We start from the raw sequence: 17,214 nt of genomic DNA, 5'->3' as shown, positions 1-17,214 counted from the left end.
GTTATGTTTTTTTTCCCCTCAAATATTATAAATGATCCCCTAGTCCTGTGACTAAGTACACCTTTTGGATGATGTATGTTTTTGTTTATTGATTTTAATAGGATTTATGTTTTCAAAAAATATATAATTAATCATCATTTTCCTAAAACATATTTAAATATTAAAATTATTATTATGTTAAGTCTTTGAGGTATCAAATACAGGTGCATCTCAAAAATTATAATAAAATTTAAAAAGTTGATTTATTTTAGTAATTCAATTCAAAACGTTAAACTCGTATAGATTCACACAGGTTGATATATTTAATAAGTGTTTATTTATTTTAATGTTGATTATGGCTTACTTCTAATGAAAACAAACAAAATTAATAACTCAAACCAATAAGAAAAAAGATTTTAAACACAACATTAACACAAAAATTTTGCACTACTAGAAGGTATGATGAACATGTACAGCACTCAATTCTGAAATATATCAGTCTGTGTGTAATGACTATATAAGTATCACTTTTTGTAGTTATTATTAAAATAAATCAACTTTTCGAATATATTTTAATATTTTTGTAGATGCACCTGTAGGCCTATATAAATAATCCAATTACTGCACAATCCTTTTACTTAAAGATGTAGTTAATATGCCTTTAAGAAAAGTCACAGAAATCGCAACGTCACGACAGTAAACGAGACCTGCGTTCCTTTAAAAGCGGCGTAGAAGGCGGGAGATGTAGTCATTTGTTCATATTCAGACCTAGAAAAGTAAGGTACGGCTTGCGAACAGATGACTCGATTTCCCAGAATGCTCTCGCACGTCGATTACGAATGTCGTCATCGCAGACGTACGTACACACGAGGATTCCGTTCGTTGAGTCGAGTCTCCCTTTTTTCTTTCCGCTCGCGCGTGAAGCGAGACCGGCTGTTTCAGTTGTGGATAAACAGTGGGGGGCTGTTTAATAAGAAGTTTTAACAGGGGGTAAGTTTATTTACGAATTCTTCCTGTATGTGTTTGAAATAATAACATAAATCAGTATCAGTTAATACATATATTTGCCTTGAAGATAGAGCAGTTCGAGCCCCGCGCGCGCGCTAATGGAGCCAGCGCGAGACGCTGCCCCGGATTCGTGGGAGCAGGAGGATGAGGGCAGCGAGGCCCCGCTCATCGCTCCGCCCGGCCTCAGCGACGCCTTCAGCGGCCTCAACGTCAAGGCCAAGCCCTTCATTCCGAACGTCAACGCGGCTGAGTTTGTTCCCGGATATCTTCAGAAACCGCAGACGGAACCCATCGCCCCTGCAGCCGGTAAACTCCTCTAGCGGTCACGATTAGCTCGGCTAAGCTAGCTGTACATTTTTTTTGTCCCGCCTGTTAGCCCTCTGTGCTAAATCTGCCGCTACACTGCGCTATGCTAAGCTAGGCTAGGCTAGGCTAACCTGTGGTAAGAGGAAGGAGATGCGTAACAGTTTAAAGTTCGCTCACATTACCAGAACCTCAGCTAAAGTACACATTCTTATCATAAATACTCCCTTTATTCGGGTTGAATACCGCTTTAAACACCAGGCTTTATTGCTGTTATTTAGTTTTAAATTCTCTAACCACAAATCACCACACGTGTTAAAGTCGGCTAACTAGCTAACATTGCTTTAAACACCGAGACTTCAATAACAAAGATTAAAAAAAATATATACTAGTAAAAAAAAAAAAAAAAAAAAATCTACAGTAGATGGCAAGATATCTATGTTTGTTTAAAACACCCACACCACCTCTGCCACACCTGGTGTGTGTGTGTGTGTGGGGCATTTAGTGGTTGTGGTGCGAGTTAATTACCTTATTTTTTTGTATCTTGTTTTTTTTTTATATAAAATTTCTAGGTTAATTACCTCAGAAAAAGCACTACAAAGTGTGTGTGGGTGCCATTACTTTTGGCTTCGGCTATGTGCTGGGTTTTAACTCCGGATTATCTAATAAATAATTCTGGTCACGTGATTCTTTTTTTGTTTTTTGTAAGCCTGATGGGAATGTGCTCTGTGTGTGGGCAGTTAGTTAGTGGTTGTGGTGTTTGACTTAGTTACCAGTTTTATTATAATATTTTCACAGAAAAAAAGAAAATCATAGGTGAAAAGGTGTGGGTGCCATTACATTTGCCTTTTGCTATGTACTGGGTTTTAAATCCGGATTATTTAATAAATAATGACAGATTTTTCTAAGCCTGGTGGGATATTAAATGCTGCAGGTTACAGAAAAGAAATTTAAAAGAAAAGGTGCTGTGTGTGTGTGTGTGTGTGTGTGTTGAGTCACTGCTGTGTTGGCACCGTGTTGTTTTTCTCCTCCATGTAGCTTAAGAGAGGTTTTAAGGATACACAAAGGGACTTTGTGTTTTAGTTCAGGACTAAATCTACAAGCTCGCTCCTGTACCGTCGGGGGGAAAAAAAAACAACTAAATGTTCACGCCCCGCCCCTTAATTGAATGACGTCAGTCCTGTTTGGACCAGATCAGTTTATCAGTAAAATTTCTGTTTAAAAAGAGAGAGAAAATAAAACTTCTTGCATGTCTCCTCAGGGCTTTCGGACAGCAAAAGCAACACAAACCCTCATCATGCAAACAAGTTTTTCCAGTGTTTTTTTTTTTTTTTCTTTTTCTAACAAACCTGAAATGTTTGTGTTTTGTTTCGGACCTGATGGAGAGTCGTTTTATCTAAGTAGAAAAATACTTCTACAATATTGTATGCATTTGCGAGTGTAAAGTGATGCGAGATCTTATTTTCTGTCACCTTATGAGAAGACATTCTCAGGTAGCGAGTGTAGAGGAGGCTTTAGCTCTCAGACCAAGACTGTACAGTTGTACATGTTTAAGGCATTTTCTCCCCCAATTTTATGATTCAGGAAGTTTAGAAGAGGCACTGATGTACACAGGAGACTTGATCATGTAGTCGCACATAGAAAATATAAGATTATTAAGCTTCTTATTTCTAGTCATGTTACTAAAATTGCAAGTGAAAAATGTCTTGTTTTATTGGCCAATCATGTTGCTGGTTTTTAGGAATTTATTTCTCGAAACGAGACATTTTTAAAATTTAACATTTGGTAAGAAATAAGTGTAATTTTAGATTTGGTTTGTTGTAATCTTATTTAAAAAAATTATTGATACACTTGGTTATATTCAAGATTATTTCTCACCTTTTCCATTAATTGTATGATACTTCCACAGTTTTCTTTTCAATTATGCTCGATTATTTACATTTCTCTGTCCTTTTGCTTTATAAAGTCATTACTGTAGCTGTTCTGTTGTTCGTAAAAAAAGAATGACGTGTTTAAGGCAGAACAATCAGAAGAAAAAGGTACTTAAATTATATCTTGAATATAGTTAAATCTATCTAAAAAAATTTAAAATGAGATTACAACAAACCAAATATAGGAGTAGTTAGCTTATTTCCAGTCAAATTAAAAACTTACTTACAGGCTTACTAAAACTCTAAGCAAAATAGAGTCTTTGTCTTGGTCCAGTTTGCTCTGGGTTCAGATACGGGTCCTATCTCTGGAGTACCCTTTATACTCGTGCTGTGTTTTGTTGTTAATTCTGTAGGGGTAAATGTTAATGTCCATCCCAGCTTGTGACGTTTAACATGCGAGGGGTGTTGGGTGGGGGAGGGAGAAACGTGACACGGGCGTCTCCTTGGAGATTTTTTTTTTTAAATCAGCTTTTTGTCTTTGTCATGCTTGTTATGTAAATCATTTACCTTTTTAAACAGTGATTAGTCTTTAACCGCAAAGCTTTAATCGAGGCACTGTCTGTATATTAACCGATCAAAAGCACAATATTGCTTATTTACAAGCGGAAAAAGGGACTTCACTCTCTCTACAGTGTGTTCGTTTGGCATCCCTCCAGAAACAGGGAAGAAGAGGGATTTAAGAAAACTAACTAATAATACAGCTGCGAGCCCCAGTCCTCAAGGTGGTGCTGTCAATCTTCAAAGATTTGACCAAAAAAATGCAGTTGGACCTTTTAACCACGTTTCTCTATCTGATCATAAATAAGTCTTTTCATTCCAAAAGGGATTAGTTTTAACCCCTTTTTTTTTTTTTTTTTAAGAGCTCCATTTATAAGTATTTATATATTTACTAGTCATTATTATCAAGGATGATAATTATCTAAAATAATAATTTTCATCAAAAAATCCTTAGTATTATATAAGCAGCAATCTGTAAAAAAAATCTTTTATTTTTCTCCGTACATCTTGTAAGTTAATAAAAATAATTCACAGGCTAGACACGTTTTCATAGCAATTAATTTATAACGGTATTAGTTTTTTGTTTCAATAAATATTTTATGTCCGTAGTGTGGAATATCCACAGCGGCAGCCACAGGTCTCCCAGGAGCTCACGTTACCATGGTAACGCACAGAGGAAGTGATGTCTGCGGACGAGAAAAGTTCCCTCAACCAACATTCCCTGCACAGGGAGTAGGGAGCACCCTGTCAAGTTCACTTCGGGAAAGAACGCAGCGTAGAAGCTTTATGCACTTTGAGGTTTGTGCAGGGCGTTTTGTTTTTTGTGTAAATGATAAACTTTTTCTTTTTCCTTCTTACAGTGGTGGAGAATGATGGCTGTATCGAGGTCTCAGAAACAGCCGGTGAGTGACTTAAACAAAATAAATAAATAAATTTAGCTAAGTTTTTTTTTTTTTTTTTTTTTGGCGCTAAAGCAACGTGGTACAATTCTTTTATCAATTTATGCTATCCTTTAAAAAAAAAAATTATCTATAGTAAAGTTTCCAAGCAGTACGACACGACCTGTTCCTCACCTTTCATGACATTTACACTGTATCTATCTCTGCTTCATCACTGCACTCTAAATCTTTACACTTTCAACCGATGTAACAAGAACGACCAGTGTCTGATCTGTTGAGCGTGTAAACACCTAACTTGTAAAGCGCGCGTGCGTGTATATGTATCACTGACGCGTGTGCTGCGTGTTTGTTGTGACAGCACCTCCTCCGCCTGTAGAGAACGGCTCCAGAGACGGAGAGACGGCAGCCGAGGACGAGAGCTGGGAGCGGAAGGGCGGAGAGGAAGACTCTCTCCAGGAGGAGGTGATGGAGGAGGACGAGGAAGTGCCCACGCCGAAAGTGACTCCCACGCAGCCCAACGCGCCCAAGAAAGAACACGTCAACGTGGTGTTCATCGGACACGTGGGTGAGTACAGTTGCGTCTCGGAGAAGCAAGTCTTTAAAAAAAATAATAAATAAATCAAGATCGTATTACTGCCAAAGAAAGAATATCAAGAAAAAAAGATTAGTAAAAATAAAATAAAAAAAATCATCATTTTTTTAAAAAGTATTTATTTTTAAACAAGTTAGTAGAAAAATGGAGAAGATTGGAGTGTGTGTGATACTGGTTTTCATGTCCTGCCTCTTTTTAAAAAGAGAGAGGGGTGTGTGTGCCTGTGCACAAGAGATGAGTACCTGAGGTGTGAACGGTATGAGGTAATGTAATATAATATGCAAGATATAAAAAGATGAACGTGATGCACTCTTGCGATTCGGATGATTGTCAGGATGGCAAATGTGTTATTTGGTTATTTAAGGCTTAATTTATTGTTATTATTAATGGTGTTGCCGTGAAACGCGCGTGACAGTCGAGGGAACGAAATGTAAATTCCAGTCTGCTTTTCCTCGCGTGGTGATTTATTGATAAATCAGCATTGATTTGATTTGCCGTTACTAAATCAATCGATCAAATAAATTATCTTGTCTGTTTCATGTCTATCAATTTTAATAGAGAATTTATTTTCCTCCAAGCTTTTTAAAAATTAATTTATAAAAAAAAATAATAATTTAAAGCTTCTTTCAAGTAAAAGTGAATAATTTTTTTATTTTTATTTTTTACTTTTATAAAAGTCCTAAAAAAAAAAAAGATGTTAGACTTTTGTTAAAATACTCTGATGGGAGTGTAACGCTTCGTGTGAGAAACTTGAAGAGAAAATAAAAAGGCCTTGGACAGTGATAAGAGCGCGAGAGACGTCAGCACTAAATGAATACCAGTTGTTCCAGGTTCATGAGAAAATGCCTGTTTACTCCCACACACGCACACACTTGTTAAGCTTTGTTTTTTTTTTTTTTTATAGGTCTCAGCTCGGTTTATGTGTCCTCTTCGTGATATTTGGAGGTCGCGCTCGACCTGTGTTTTTACCTTATACATCAGGAAAGGCGCTCAGATTAGTTTTTTTTTTTTTTTTTTTGAGGAGTTTGCTGTGGAGTGAGAATGTGGTGGTGTTGGTAGTAGTGATGATGATGATGATGAGGGGCGATGAAGGACAAAAAAAGTTTGTTGGAAGGAGTGAAGGTGATGCAAAGAGTTGAGACTTTTTCAATAGTGTAATAAAAATAATTAAGAGTTAAACGGAAATCAATGTATGAGGTACAGTAGGTGAATGTAAATGACAAAACTGGAGAAAGAAAAAAGAGGGACGTAAAGTGACGCAGGTGAGCAGATGGAGAGGTGACGAAGACGAATGCTGGGATGAAAAAATTTAGCTAGCAGTGAAGAATAGAATGAAAAATAAGTTGGTTATACAGTATAGCCATAACGTGATGATAACCGCCTAGGTTTTTGGTTCCTCTTGTGCCATTGAGACAGCTCCGGCCCCTCAGGGCATGGATCCACAGGGTCTCCGGGGGTGCGATGTGGTGTCTGGCAGCAGATCCTTTTGGGAGTTATTGGTTTCGTGATTTGACTCGGATCTGGAGAATTTTGTAGGCCGTGTTTCAGTGCTCTGTTTGCTGGTCGCCATGTGTGATGAGTTCTAGGTTTAAATATAGTAAACTAAAGTATTAGAAGCGTTACAAATTGTTACAAATGACTTTGCCCCTGCTGTTCTGTTCTTGGAGTTGACTAAGAAGTGGGCGTGGCTTAAACCTGATGTTTAATTTTGAACCCTGGGGTTGTGTATTAAGAGGCGCTAACATTTACATGGGCTATTTTTTTTTTTTTTTTTCTTCATTTTTTTTTTTTTTTTTTAAATAATTAATTTAATTATAAGTTCAGTCATTTGTTCAGTCAGATTTGTCCGATACCCTCAGGTGACAAGCAGACGTTACGGGCTGTGTATACACGCTGCTCATGTGGGCCATATCATGTGTGTGTACACACACACACGCGCACTGTTGGAATACAGACTTCCTAAACAAAGAGAAACAGTAATGTTGATCCTGATAAACCCTGGTGTGTGTGTAATTTGAACACACAGGGTTGTCATTGAGTCTCTTATGAAGTTATTACACGTCTTTAGATTTCTAACTGCATTTTTCAACTCCTTTGTTTCTAGACGCCGGAAAATCGACCATCGGTGGACAGATCATGTGAGTAGCTGCTCAATTTTTTTTTTTTTTTTTTTTTTTTGTGAAATACTGATGTCCAAAAAGCTTAAAATGTTTTGTACTTATTAAATAATAAAGTCATGAAATGAAGAAAAAAAATCTATAAAAGTTTGTTAAAAAAATAAAACATGGGGTGCCCAAGAAATTTTTTATTTATATATATATTTTTGCTGGACCTCTGAGTGTTAGAAAGCGCTGACACTGGAGACTCCTTCTAGGAATAGCAAACCAGCGTCTCAGGTTTTACCAGTTATGTTATTTTTTTTTTTTTTAGGTGTTATAAATACTGCTTTTGTTTATATAGTGCCTTTTTTAGCTCGTGTGTGGATGTGGCTTTATACCTATTAACAAATAAAGGTAGAAGGAATTTAAAACATTTCTCAATTTAGTTTTTCTGGGCTGCAGGAGGGACTGCCCTCACACTGGTCATACAGCGCCACCCCTAATGTAAAGAATAAGATTGGGGTGGAAAAATTAAGCATTAAAAAAGCACTGAAAGCAAGAACTACAATAAAAAATTAAATCTTTGGTTCCTGAAAAGGTCGAAAGGCTGATTAAAAAAAAATTAATAAAAATATTTAGTGGTCAATAGATGGCGCTGTTAGTAAACTAATGTATGAATTTCAGGTGGAGGTTAAGCGAGTCTTGTGGAATTTCTAAGTGTGTTTGTGTTTTTCTTTTTACCTTACAGGTATTTAACAGGCATGGTGGAGAAGAGAACTCTGGAGAAATACGAAAGGGAGGCCAAGGAGAAGAACAGGGAAACTTGGTAATTTAATTTATTACACCGTTTGTGGAATGAATCATTCCGCGGTGTGCGGTTTATAGGGAAATAATCACGTCACAATTTTCTACATCAGCATGTCAAGAAGCAGTTTATTCCGCTTTTACTACAGGAAACACTTTCTTCGTGTTCATTTAAGAATGAGTTGTCATGCATTTAGTTGTTTCTGTTTAACGTTTAATGTTGTGTAACGTCCGTAAAAGCTTGTTAGTTCCTGTTCTTGGTTGTGTTATAGAAACTATAAACCACTGTACCCTTTTTTTAAAAAACCCTTGAAGTCGTGCACTTTTTGTTCCCCTTTTAAAATTTTTGTGGAAATGACAAGTTTGATTACCACATGGTCTGACGTTGATTCTCTCAGTAGACATAAATGTCCAACTTCTTACCAAATCCTAAATATGTCCATATTCTCACCTCGTTTCTGACAGGAAAATTATTTATATTTTCATTTCATTTCCAGTTAAAGGGAATTCACGCCTTAAGTCAAAATGTCTGCGTAAATGTTTATTTTAAGCTTTCAAAATAAAAGTTGCTGTGCAATGTTAAAAAATAATATTTGTGGATGTGTGCCCTCTGCATCGCCGAGATCAGATTATTAGTTGCTCGATCAGTTAACAAGGAACCATCGAAAACATGTCCTAAACATGTAAAAGGTTTAAGTAACTGTGGAAAACATAAGGCACATGCAAACAAAGCTGTAGAGGAAGAATGCTTTCAAAAAAAGAAGAAAACTTGTACGATCGACCAAAATTGGTGAGGGTTATATTCCTATACTTTTGGATGCGGTCCAAAAAATCAATTTTTTTTTTTTTTTATAGTTTACCCCTAAATATGCTCCCAGACACTTAAATTTTATTTCAACCTCCGCTTAATATATTACCCTTAGTTATTTTATGATATTTGTTACAAAATTAATACATTATATTGTTCTTCATAGTTTAGAGCTAAAACGCATGAAAATTTATATGTTGCCATGAAAAGAGGATATTTGTGATTTCCGAAAACAATTAGAGGTAGATTTTAAGAAAAAAATCCGCGAACGACTGATCCAGCAAACTCTGAACCACGACTTTGCGGGGGTCGACCGTAAACTGTAGTAAACAGTTACTAAAGGAACAAAGTCAGTAGTTGGTGTGACGGCGCTTTGAGTTCCCGTTAGACTTGAATACAGTTTGTGCAGTTTTATAACGACATTTGCTGTTTAAGCTCAGTTTGACGAAGCATCCTGCAGCGTCAGCCACAGTTCCTCTGAGGACACCTGCTTCTTTAATAATTTAACAAAAAATTTTAATGTGCTTTTGGCTGGCTAAACCCAGCAGCTTCCCTTTTTTTTTTTTTTTTTTTTCGTTTAAAAAGTGGTTGTTAAAATAGTGTGCTACTTTTCTGACTTTCTATTCTATTTTTTTGTAACAAAGTTTGTGGTGGAATACGCACGTTTGAAAAGCAGACAAAGTTTGTTCAGTATTGTATTTCTGAATGTTAAGAAGCGCTAGACTCTTTCCAGGAATGCCAAATAAGCGTCTTGGTGTTGCTTGTTAATGCGTAAAAATAAATCACCCTCTTCTCTGACCGATCGGAGATGAGAATTTAAAAGGTGCTGAGGTAAATGTACGGGTGTCTCTTGAAATATGTCATGGTAAAAAAAGAAAAAGAAAAGAATTGTCTCTACAACCCAGTTTTTCCAGGTTTCTCCCTATTTAGTAAAACAGATAAATCGTCTCTGAAATTAATGTACTTTTGGGTTAAATCTGTGCTCCCTCCCTGTAGGTACCTCTCTTGGGCCCTCGATACAAATCAGGAGGAGAGGGATAAGGGTAAGACTGTGGAGGTCGGCCGAGCGTATTTCGAGACGGAGAAGAAGCACTTCACCATCCTGGACGCGCCGGGACACAAGAGCTTCGTCCCGAACATGATCGGAGGCGCGTCGCAAGCCGATTTGGCCGTACTGGTGAGTCTCTGAGAGGTGCACACTCATTATAAATAGATTTTATAGGAAATATATAGTTTCTGTAACTTGTGTGAAATTAGTTTTTTTTTTCAGTTTAGCTGTAACAAACTTGTATGTAAAGCAGCTTGTAGCACAAGGTTTAAGTTCATCTAGTTTTCAAACAGAAAGAATCTGTAATTTAAATTCAATAAGTTTTTCTTTAACTTTTTTACCTTGTTGCCTTCAGTTTGTCTGCCAACCTGTGTATCATGATACACGTATAGAAATGACTTGAGATACTCATGTTTCATCTCTTATTTACCATGTAAGGTACTGTATGGCCAAAAGTTTCCCTCTTGTGCTCAAAACCTGCATTACAGCTTCTTATAATAGTGAAGTCTGGAATGTCATTTTCACCATCACGTGTAATAAATCTGGTGGTTATGTGTCCACATACTTTTGCCCATATATTGTACAGTTGTTTACACTTTTGAAATGCGTGTTCAGTGAGATCCTAAATGTTTTTTTTTTTTTTTATCATCATGAACGCTAAAATCTATGAAATGTCCCGCAGGTGATTTCGGCGCGTAAAGGCGAGTTTGAGACGGGGTTTGAAAAAGGCGGTCAGACGCGAGAGCACGCCATGCTGGCCAAAACGGCGGGAGTCAAACACCTGATCGTCCTGGTGAACAAAATGGACGACCCCACTGTGAACTGGAGCTTGGAGAGGTCAGGAATCTGCTTACTTTTTTAAACGGAGACTTTATTTGTTTGTACCTTGTTGAGAGAGAGAAAGAGACTTGAACTACTCGATCAAGGAGGCTCTAAATTCTAAAGACATGTCATTTTGTAAACGCTTGTCCACAGATACGAGGAGTGTAAGGAGAAACTGGTGCCATTTTTGAAGAAGGTGGGCTTCAACCCCCGGAAAGACATTCACTTCATGCCATGTTCAGGACTGACAGGGGCCAACCTGAAAGAACCAGCGGAGCACTGCTCCTGGTACACGTAAGTTCAAGTTCAAGTGCAGAAGAGGTGTCGCTTTATACATTTCTCGTACTCAAATCTGATTGGTTGATTATAACTAAGCACCGTCACAGCTCTAAGCAGCTCTGACAGAACGGCAGCTTCAAATCACGGGTCCATATTAAATTTTTATTTATGTATTTTTAAATTTAGTGTTAAAATTTCTCATTTAAACAATACAAACTAACTTTAAATACACAAGTTTAAGATTTAACTGAGCAGCTGCATGTACGTGTCATCTGCCATAATTATTTATGTAAACAATCTTGGCAAATAATTTACTTCTGCCACTCGGGATGAAAATGTGTGAATAGTTTGTTTACCTGTTGGATTAAAAAGAAACTAATGTTTTACCTCCTCTAATGCCTTCAAAACGTGCGGGTTAAGCAGCTGCAAGCATGCGGGCGCGTGGAGGCTCCTAGTGGCTAATTAGCGCTCAGTGTTGAGACTGGTGTATAAGTGTAATGAGCGAGTTCGACTGATTCGCACAGAATTTGGAGGGAAAAAAAGGAGATTGGAAACTTTTAACGCACACAATTTCTGATGCAACACTCGAAAGAGAATCCTTTATGTCTGAGGCTTATCACTGATCAGGGTCGATCAAACAGAGGCAGATCGACATCTGTTATAAATGTTATATATAATTTTTATTATTATTGATTTTGTAGTCGGTGTGGCGATACATGACTCGCCACACAAAATCGCAAGTCAGACCTGAATAAATCTCCCCCATTTTTAGTTCCTATAGTAACAGCTTCCCTCACGCCACCACGTTAGTGTAATGGTGCACGCTGAACACTTTTATTCTGCACAGAGTTCACTAACTCTGTTTATTTGCTTTTATGAATTTTTATTTGCTTCATGTAACTAATAAGATTTGTGTGTGTGTGTGTGTTTCCAGAGGATTACCTTTCATTCCACACCTGGACAGTTTGCCAAATTTCTGCAGATCAAGTGACGGACCAGTTAGGTTACCGATCGCAGATAAGTACAAGGTAAATATCAACAAACAGTCTGTTTCATTTTTATTTATTTATTAAATATATAATTGTTTACCCAATTAAGTGACTTAATGTTTTAGTGCTTCGTAGTAAATGATTTATTACATAAAATACAGAGTCAGCCAAAGAAATGTACACACACTTCATGGGAAAGAAAAACTTCATGAATTCAAACTGATTTAATGAATTTATTTTGTAACTGTAGAGGCCAAAAGTATGTATTAATCTCATGATGTCTCAATAAATTTAGTGTTAAAATATTTATACACGTTTTTCTTTTCCTGTAGTGTGTACATCCTGTGTACTTTACTCTGGCTCACTAGTTTGTTCACTGCAAGCCAAAAAATGTATTATTTAAATAAAATAAAAGCTGTGTGCACAAGTTGTTCACTTGTACAAGCTCCGCCCACTTTACAACATGAATCAGAATTTATACTGCATAATGTAAACCCATAATGATGATGACGCACTCAGTGGATTCAGGCAGAACAGTAACATAAGAGTACCGTAGCGTATAAAAAAAAAAAAAAAAAAAAAGTCCATTTAATACAACTTTCCACTGTCAGAAAGGTAGTTCTTGTGTACGGTTGTATTATTTGCTGTAGTGTTTATACTGTAACAATTCACTCAAAAGAAAGCTTTGGATGTTCTGTAATAACTGGTATTGTTTAATAAATATAAATCTGCTTGAATTTTATGGTTTTGATTCACAAAACTAAAGTTAGCTGAGAATAGGGACCTAATAATAGAACCTTGTATCAAAACTAATTTTTAATTAGAAATCAGTTGGCTTATACAAACATTGCCGAATGAAAAGCTTTAGTGTCGGCCATGTTGATTTGGACGCTGAGTGTGTGCGATAGGTGTTGTGAACCGTTCTAAGATAATGATTTGTTTTAATCCATCAGAATGAAATAACAAGCAGCACTAGGTATCCATGTGGTGCTAACATCAGTAAAAAAAATTGTGGTTTCTGTTTATAACTGAGCAAATGAGAAAAAGCTGTTATAAAGATTTCAATCTTCTCTAGGACATGGGGACTGTGATTTTGGGAAAGCTGGAGTCTGGTTGCATCAGTAAAGCCCAGCAGCTCGTCATGATGCCCAACAGGGTAAGATCATAAAGCACATCCCATAATATCCCACTGATGTTTGTTTTATTTATATATATATATATATATATATATCTTGTATAAGTCATTTAATAAATAACATGCTCAGTAATTGCATTGCTTTGTTTCTGTTGTTTGCGTAGCACACGGTGGAGGTGCTGAGCCTGCTTTCAGACGATGTCGAGACGGACGACGCGTCACCCGGAGAGAACCTGAAGCTTCGACTGAAAGGCATTGAGGAGGAGGAGATCCTGCCCGGCTTCATCCTGTGCACCCCGGAGAACCTCTGTCACTCGGGACGCACCTTCGATGCTCAGGTACAAACAAACAAAAAAATGTGAAACCTTGTATTTATTTATTTTAACGCAACAAGAAATATTTAAAATCCTTAACTACTGCTTAAAACATTTTTCCCCCCCTTACATTTTCCAGATCGCCATCATTGAACACAAGTCCATCATCTGTCCGGGCTACAACGCGGTCCTGCACATTCACTCCTGCATCGAGGAAGTGCAGCTCACGGTATAAAAAAAAAAAAAAAAAAACCACCGTTACCCGTAATTCACTCTCCAGAGTTTTATATAAGTTTATATACACACAGGATATAATCAGTTTCATATCTAGATATCAAAAAAGCCTTTACTTAAGACACCGAAAAGTTAATCATCAGAACGTTGGGTTGCCAGATTGGTTCTTTGATTTAAATACATGTGTTGGTTCATGTGCCGTGTTCGTTGTTTCGCCTTCCTGCAGGCCTTAATTTGTTTGGTGGACAAGAAAACGGGCGAGAAGAGCAAGACGCGACCTCGCTTCGTCAAACAGGACCAAGCGTGCATCGCTCGCCTCCGAACCGCTGGGACCATCTGCCTCGAGACGTTTAAAGACTTCCCCCAGATGGGCCGGTTCACCCTGAGGGACGAAGGTCAGTCAAGTACACAAACCAGTTCGCTTTATTAGGAACACCTGGGCAGATATCCTAAAGAGCGAGAAGGCAGAGCTTCAAAGAGCTTTAGCTGACGTTCACATCAACTTTGAAGTGGGTAAAAGGCAAATACGCACTCGCTATGGCCGCGATTAGCAGAAAAGCAAAATCAGAACACACACTATGTCGAATCCTGAGACACATTACAAGAAGGATGCTAGACAGTTAACAGTTGATATAGGTCCACTTTTGATAAGTCTGATCGGTGGATATGTGCCTTTCTTGTTCTTTTTCGCTCCTGTAAATGTTGTACATGCTGGTTATAAGTGCGTTTCTCTCTGAAAATCTGGTATGGGGGAGATGGTCGCAGATGGTTTTTTCCAGATACTGAATTTTTAAAAAAAGCTGTTGAAGACACTGAAGCATGGTGGTGTCAGCATCGTGATATGGGGATGTTTCTCATACAGTGATGTTTCATGCCAGGGATCATGGATTAGTTTGAATAAATACATCAAAATACTTAGATGTCATGCCATCTTGTGCTGAAGGGGAAAGGCTTATGAAATAACACACCAATAAGCGAGCAGGTTAAAGAGTGGTCAGACCAAACCTCAGATTGTAACCTAATAAAAAACCTGAGAAATGACATCACACATGCTGTTTCTGAGGCAAAACTCAGAAAATGTAGAGGAATTGTGGTATGTTGCGCTATCAGAACCGTCCTGGGCTAATGGACTACATGTTCACTGGTGCCAGAAGTTGGTCGACTTCATGCAGCACAGATGTGAAACAGTGGGTTATACAACTAAATTTTAGGTCAGTGATTCACAAGTCAAGCCTTTTCAGTTTATTCAGGAAACACTTGTGTTTTTAAAGAAAAATGCACAATGCTATTTTTTAACAGCTTAATATTTCTTTTTCTTTACTTCCTGTAAAATAACACATTTGACACATTTTTTTATGCATCAATTTAGAATAGGTACAGTGTTCCCAATGCAATTTGCATGTATTAAAATAAAAGCTTTTATAAGCATTTTGAGCTTCTTATTCTAAGTCATTTCGTCTTGCTTTAGAATGAAACTGATTTTGAATTTTCATGATTTTTTAAAATCTTTTTATTTATTTATTTTTTATTCCCCTGTCTCTCTCTTTCTGTCTCTCACAGGAAAGACCATTGCCATTGGGAAAGTGCTGAAGCTTGTTGCTGAGAAAGACTGAAAAGCTCTATGTGCACGTGAGTGCGTGGGTGTGTCGTGGGGAAGCCGAACGTGGAAGAGAGGTTGGTGTGTGTTGCGGCAGGAGCAGCACCGTTTTCCCGGCCTTCCCGCCTTCCAGAAGAACCAGCTCACAAAAAGCAAAACAACTTCTTTAACAAGAAATTTTGTTTTTAAGCAAAGAAAAAAATTAATAAAAAAAGAAAAGAAATCCAAGTCCACATGTTGTCAGCTTTCTCATATTGAGAGCTCAGCAGTGCCATTTTTTTTTTTTTTTTTTTTTTTTTTTACAATTTTTTCCTTTCCTTTTAATTCACCAGACTTACAGAAGATGGTTGTGTTTATTGTAGTTTCTTTTTTTAAAAATGATTTTTCTTTTCTTTACACCAGAGGAGTACAGTTTGCAGCGAATACGCTGTTATAATAATAATAATAAAGATGTGGACCAGAGGTAACTTGTGTAACAGAAAGGTTTAAAAAGTTTAACCAGTCAAAGCCGGAGAGGAAGAAAAAAAAGAAAAGAAAGAATTAAACCTCAGTATATCACGGTCGTATTGTCTCCCTTCGCTTACACACACACACACACACACACACTTTGAGTTTTCTTCTCGTCGCATTCTTGCAGAGCGCACGAGCGTGCTCACGTGTTATTAAAGCAAACTTCTATGAAAATAAAAAATATTAAATTGGGAAATTCTTCTTTTATTTTGTCTAAGGTGTTTTAATTTTTTATCCTAATTAGCCTTTTTGCAGTTATAGCCACATTTATACCTTCTATGTACAATGCACTCCACTCTTCTGCGAAGGCTTTCCCCTAAATCTTAGTGTGTGACTAGTTGAAGTGTGTACATCCAGCTACTCGAGCACTAGTGACATCTTGCACTGATGTGTCGAGCTGGTCGCTCAGGCATGGCTCTGGTATTCCTTCGTTCCCATCATAACACACAAGGTGCATGTTTCATAGAGTTTGCTTTGTGCTTTTGACATCGAGCTGGAACCGGTTTACAACATGTACATTCTAGACAACTTTGTGACAGCGATTTGTGGAATGTTCACATCGTTTATGACTCGGTACACTCTTCAGTAGGTTTGAAACGATTGTGCTTTACCGAGCAAAGCAATGCAAATGTATTTAAATATCCAAATACTTCATAGCAGCCGTTCCAACACTTAACGAGCCTGCGGCCCAATATGAAAATCATCTACAGCACACCCAAACCTTTAACCACAACTCTTAACATACGAAGGACTAAGAGTAGTGTCGCATCATTTAAATCTCATGGACTTATTTTTTTTATTCTGAATTACTTTTTTGCATATAAATACATTTATCAAATTGGCTTGTTTATTTTACCATAAAGAAAAAAAAGATACATACATACATGGTATTCTTTTATACTTTTCCCCCTATGCCCACACACTACACTAAATACTCATACTTGATCAGAAATGTTTACTTGACATTACAAAGTTGACAACTGAATTTTTTTATTTTTTTTTATAAATTACTCATCTGCAATACCCTTACTGCCCACTAGGGGTAGGGCTTTCCACGCACTTCCAGAGAAATTTGGTGACAGTAATTCATGTCTATAGCAGATTAAATGTGATAGGATTGAAATATGAAGCCTTTTACTTCTTATGTATTTGCACCTACCAACATCAGCTGTTTTAAAGGAAATCTGTTTTATCTGAACCAATCAAATCTTTGGATGTGGTTCTTATATCTCATTTAATCTGCCAAGTTTGTTTTTTTTGTTTGTTCTTTGTAGATGTAGGAAGGTTTTAGACGTACTTTCTCAAATCATCTATAGCTAGGTTAATATTACTATGATACCCCAAACTGTTCTGTTTAAAAAAAAA

At 37.2% G+C, this 17,214-nt stretch overlaps 1 protein-coding gene across 1 annotated transcript; it reads left to right on the top strand.

Annotated features, from left to right (window-relative positions):
* Positions 1 to 848: 848 nt before the first annotated feature.
* gspt1l (G1 to S phase transition 1, like) lies at positions 849 to 16,056 on the top strand. The gene is made up of 15 exons (XM_053515040.1): positions 849 to 969; positions 1,055 to 1,293; positions 4,580 to 4,621; positions 4,977 to 5,183; positions 7,315 to 7,348; positions 8,058 to 8,135; positions 9,918 to 10,098; positions 10,652 to 10,806; positions 10,945 to 11,085; positions 12,005 to 12,098; positions 13,135 to 13,215; positions 13,359 to 13,532; positions 13,648 to 13,737; positions 13,969 to 14,137; positions 15,303 to 16,056. Exons 2-15 carry the CDS (start codon positions 1,086 to 1,088, stop codon positions 15,353 to 15,355), a joined length of 1,707 nt encoding a protein of 568 aa, XP_053371015.1. The 5' UTR covers positions 849 to 969; positions 1,055 to 1,085; the 3' UTR covers positions 15,356 to 16,056.
* Positions 16,057 to 17,214: the final 1,158 nt, after the last annotated feature.

Source organism: Clarias gariepinus, chromosome 16 (assembly GCF_024256425.1).
Source record: "Clarias gariepinus isolate MV-2021 ecotype Netherlands chromosome 16, CGAR_prim_01v2, whole genome shotgun sequence".
In the NCBI taxonomy this organism is placed as follows: Eukaryota; Metazoa; Chordata; class Actinopteri; order Siluriformes; family Clariidae; genus Clarias; species Clarias gariepinus.
The sequence above is the reverse complement of the archived record's forward strand: the minus strand, read 5'-3'. Positions and strand labels throughout refer to the sequence as shown.

What these genes read in the sequence shown, in the direction of transcription:
- gspt1l (XM_053515040.1), top strand. Translation starts at nt 1,086, where the DNA reads ATGGAGCCAGCGCGAGACGCTGCCCCGGATTCGTGGGAGCAGGAGGAT. An exon ending in CGATCGCAGATAAGTACAAG is followed by an intron (nt 12,099 to 13,134) that starts GTAAATATCAAC and finishes AATCTTCTCTAG; the next exon opens with GACATGGGGACTGTGATTTT. An exon ending in TCGAGGAAGTGCAGCTCACG is followed by an intron (nt 13,738 to 13,968) that starts GTATAAAAAAAA and finishes GCCTTCCTGCAG; the next exon opens with GCCTTAATTTGTTTGGTGGA.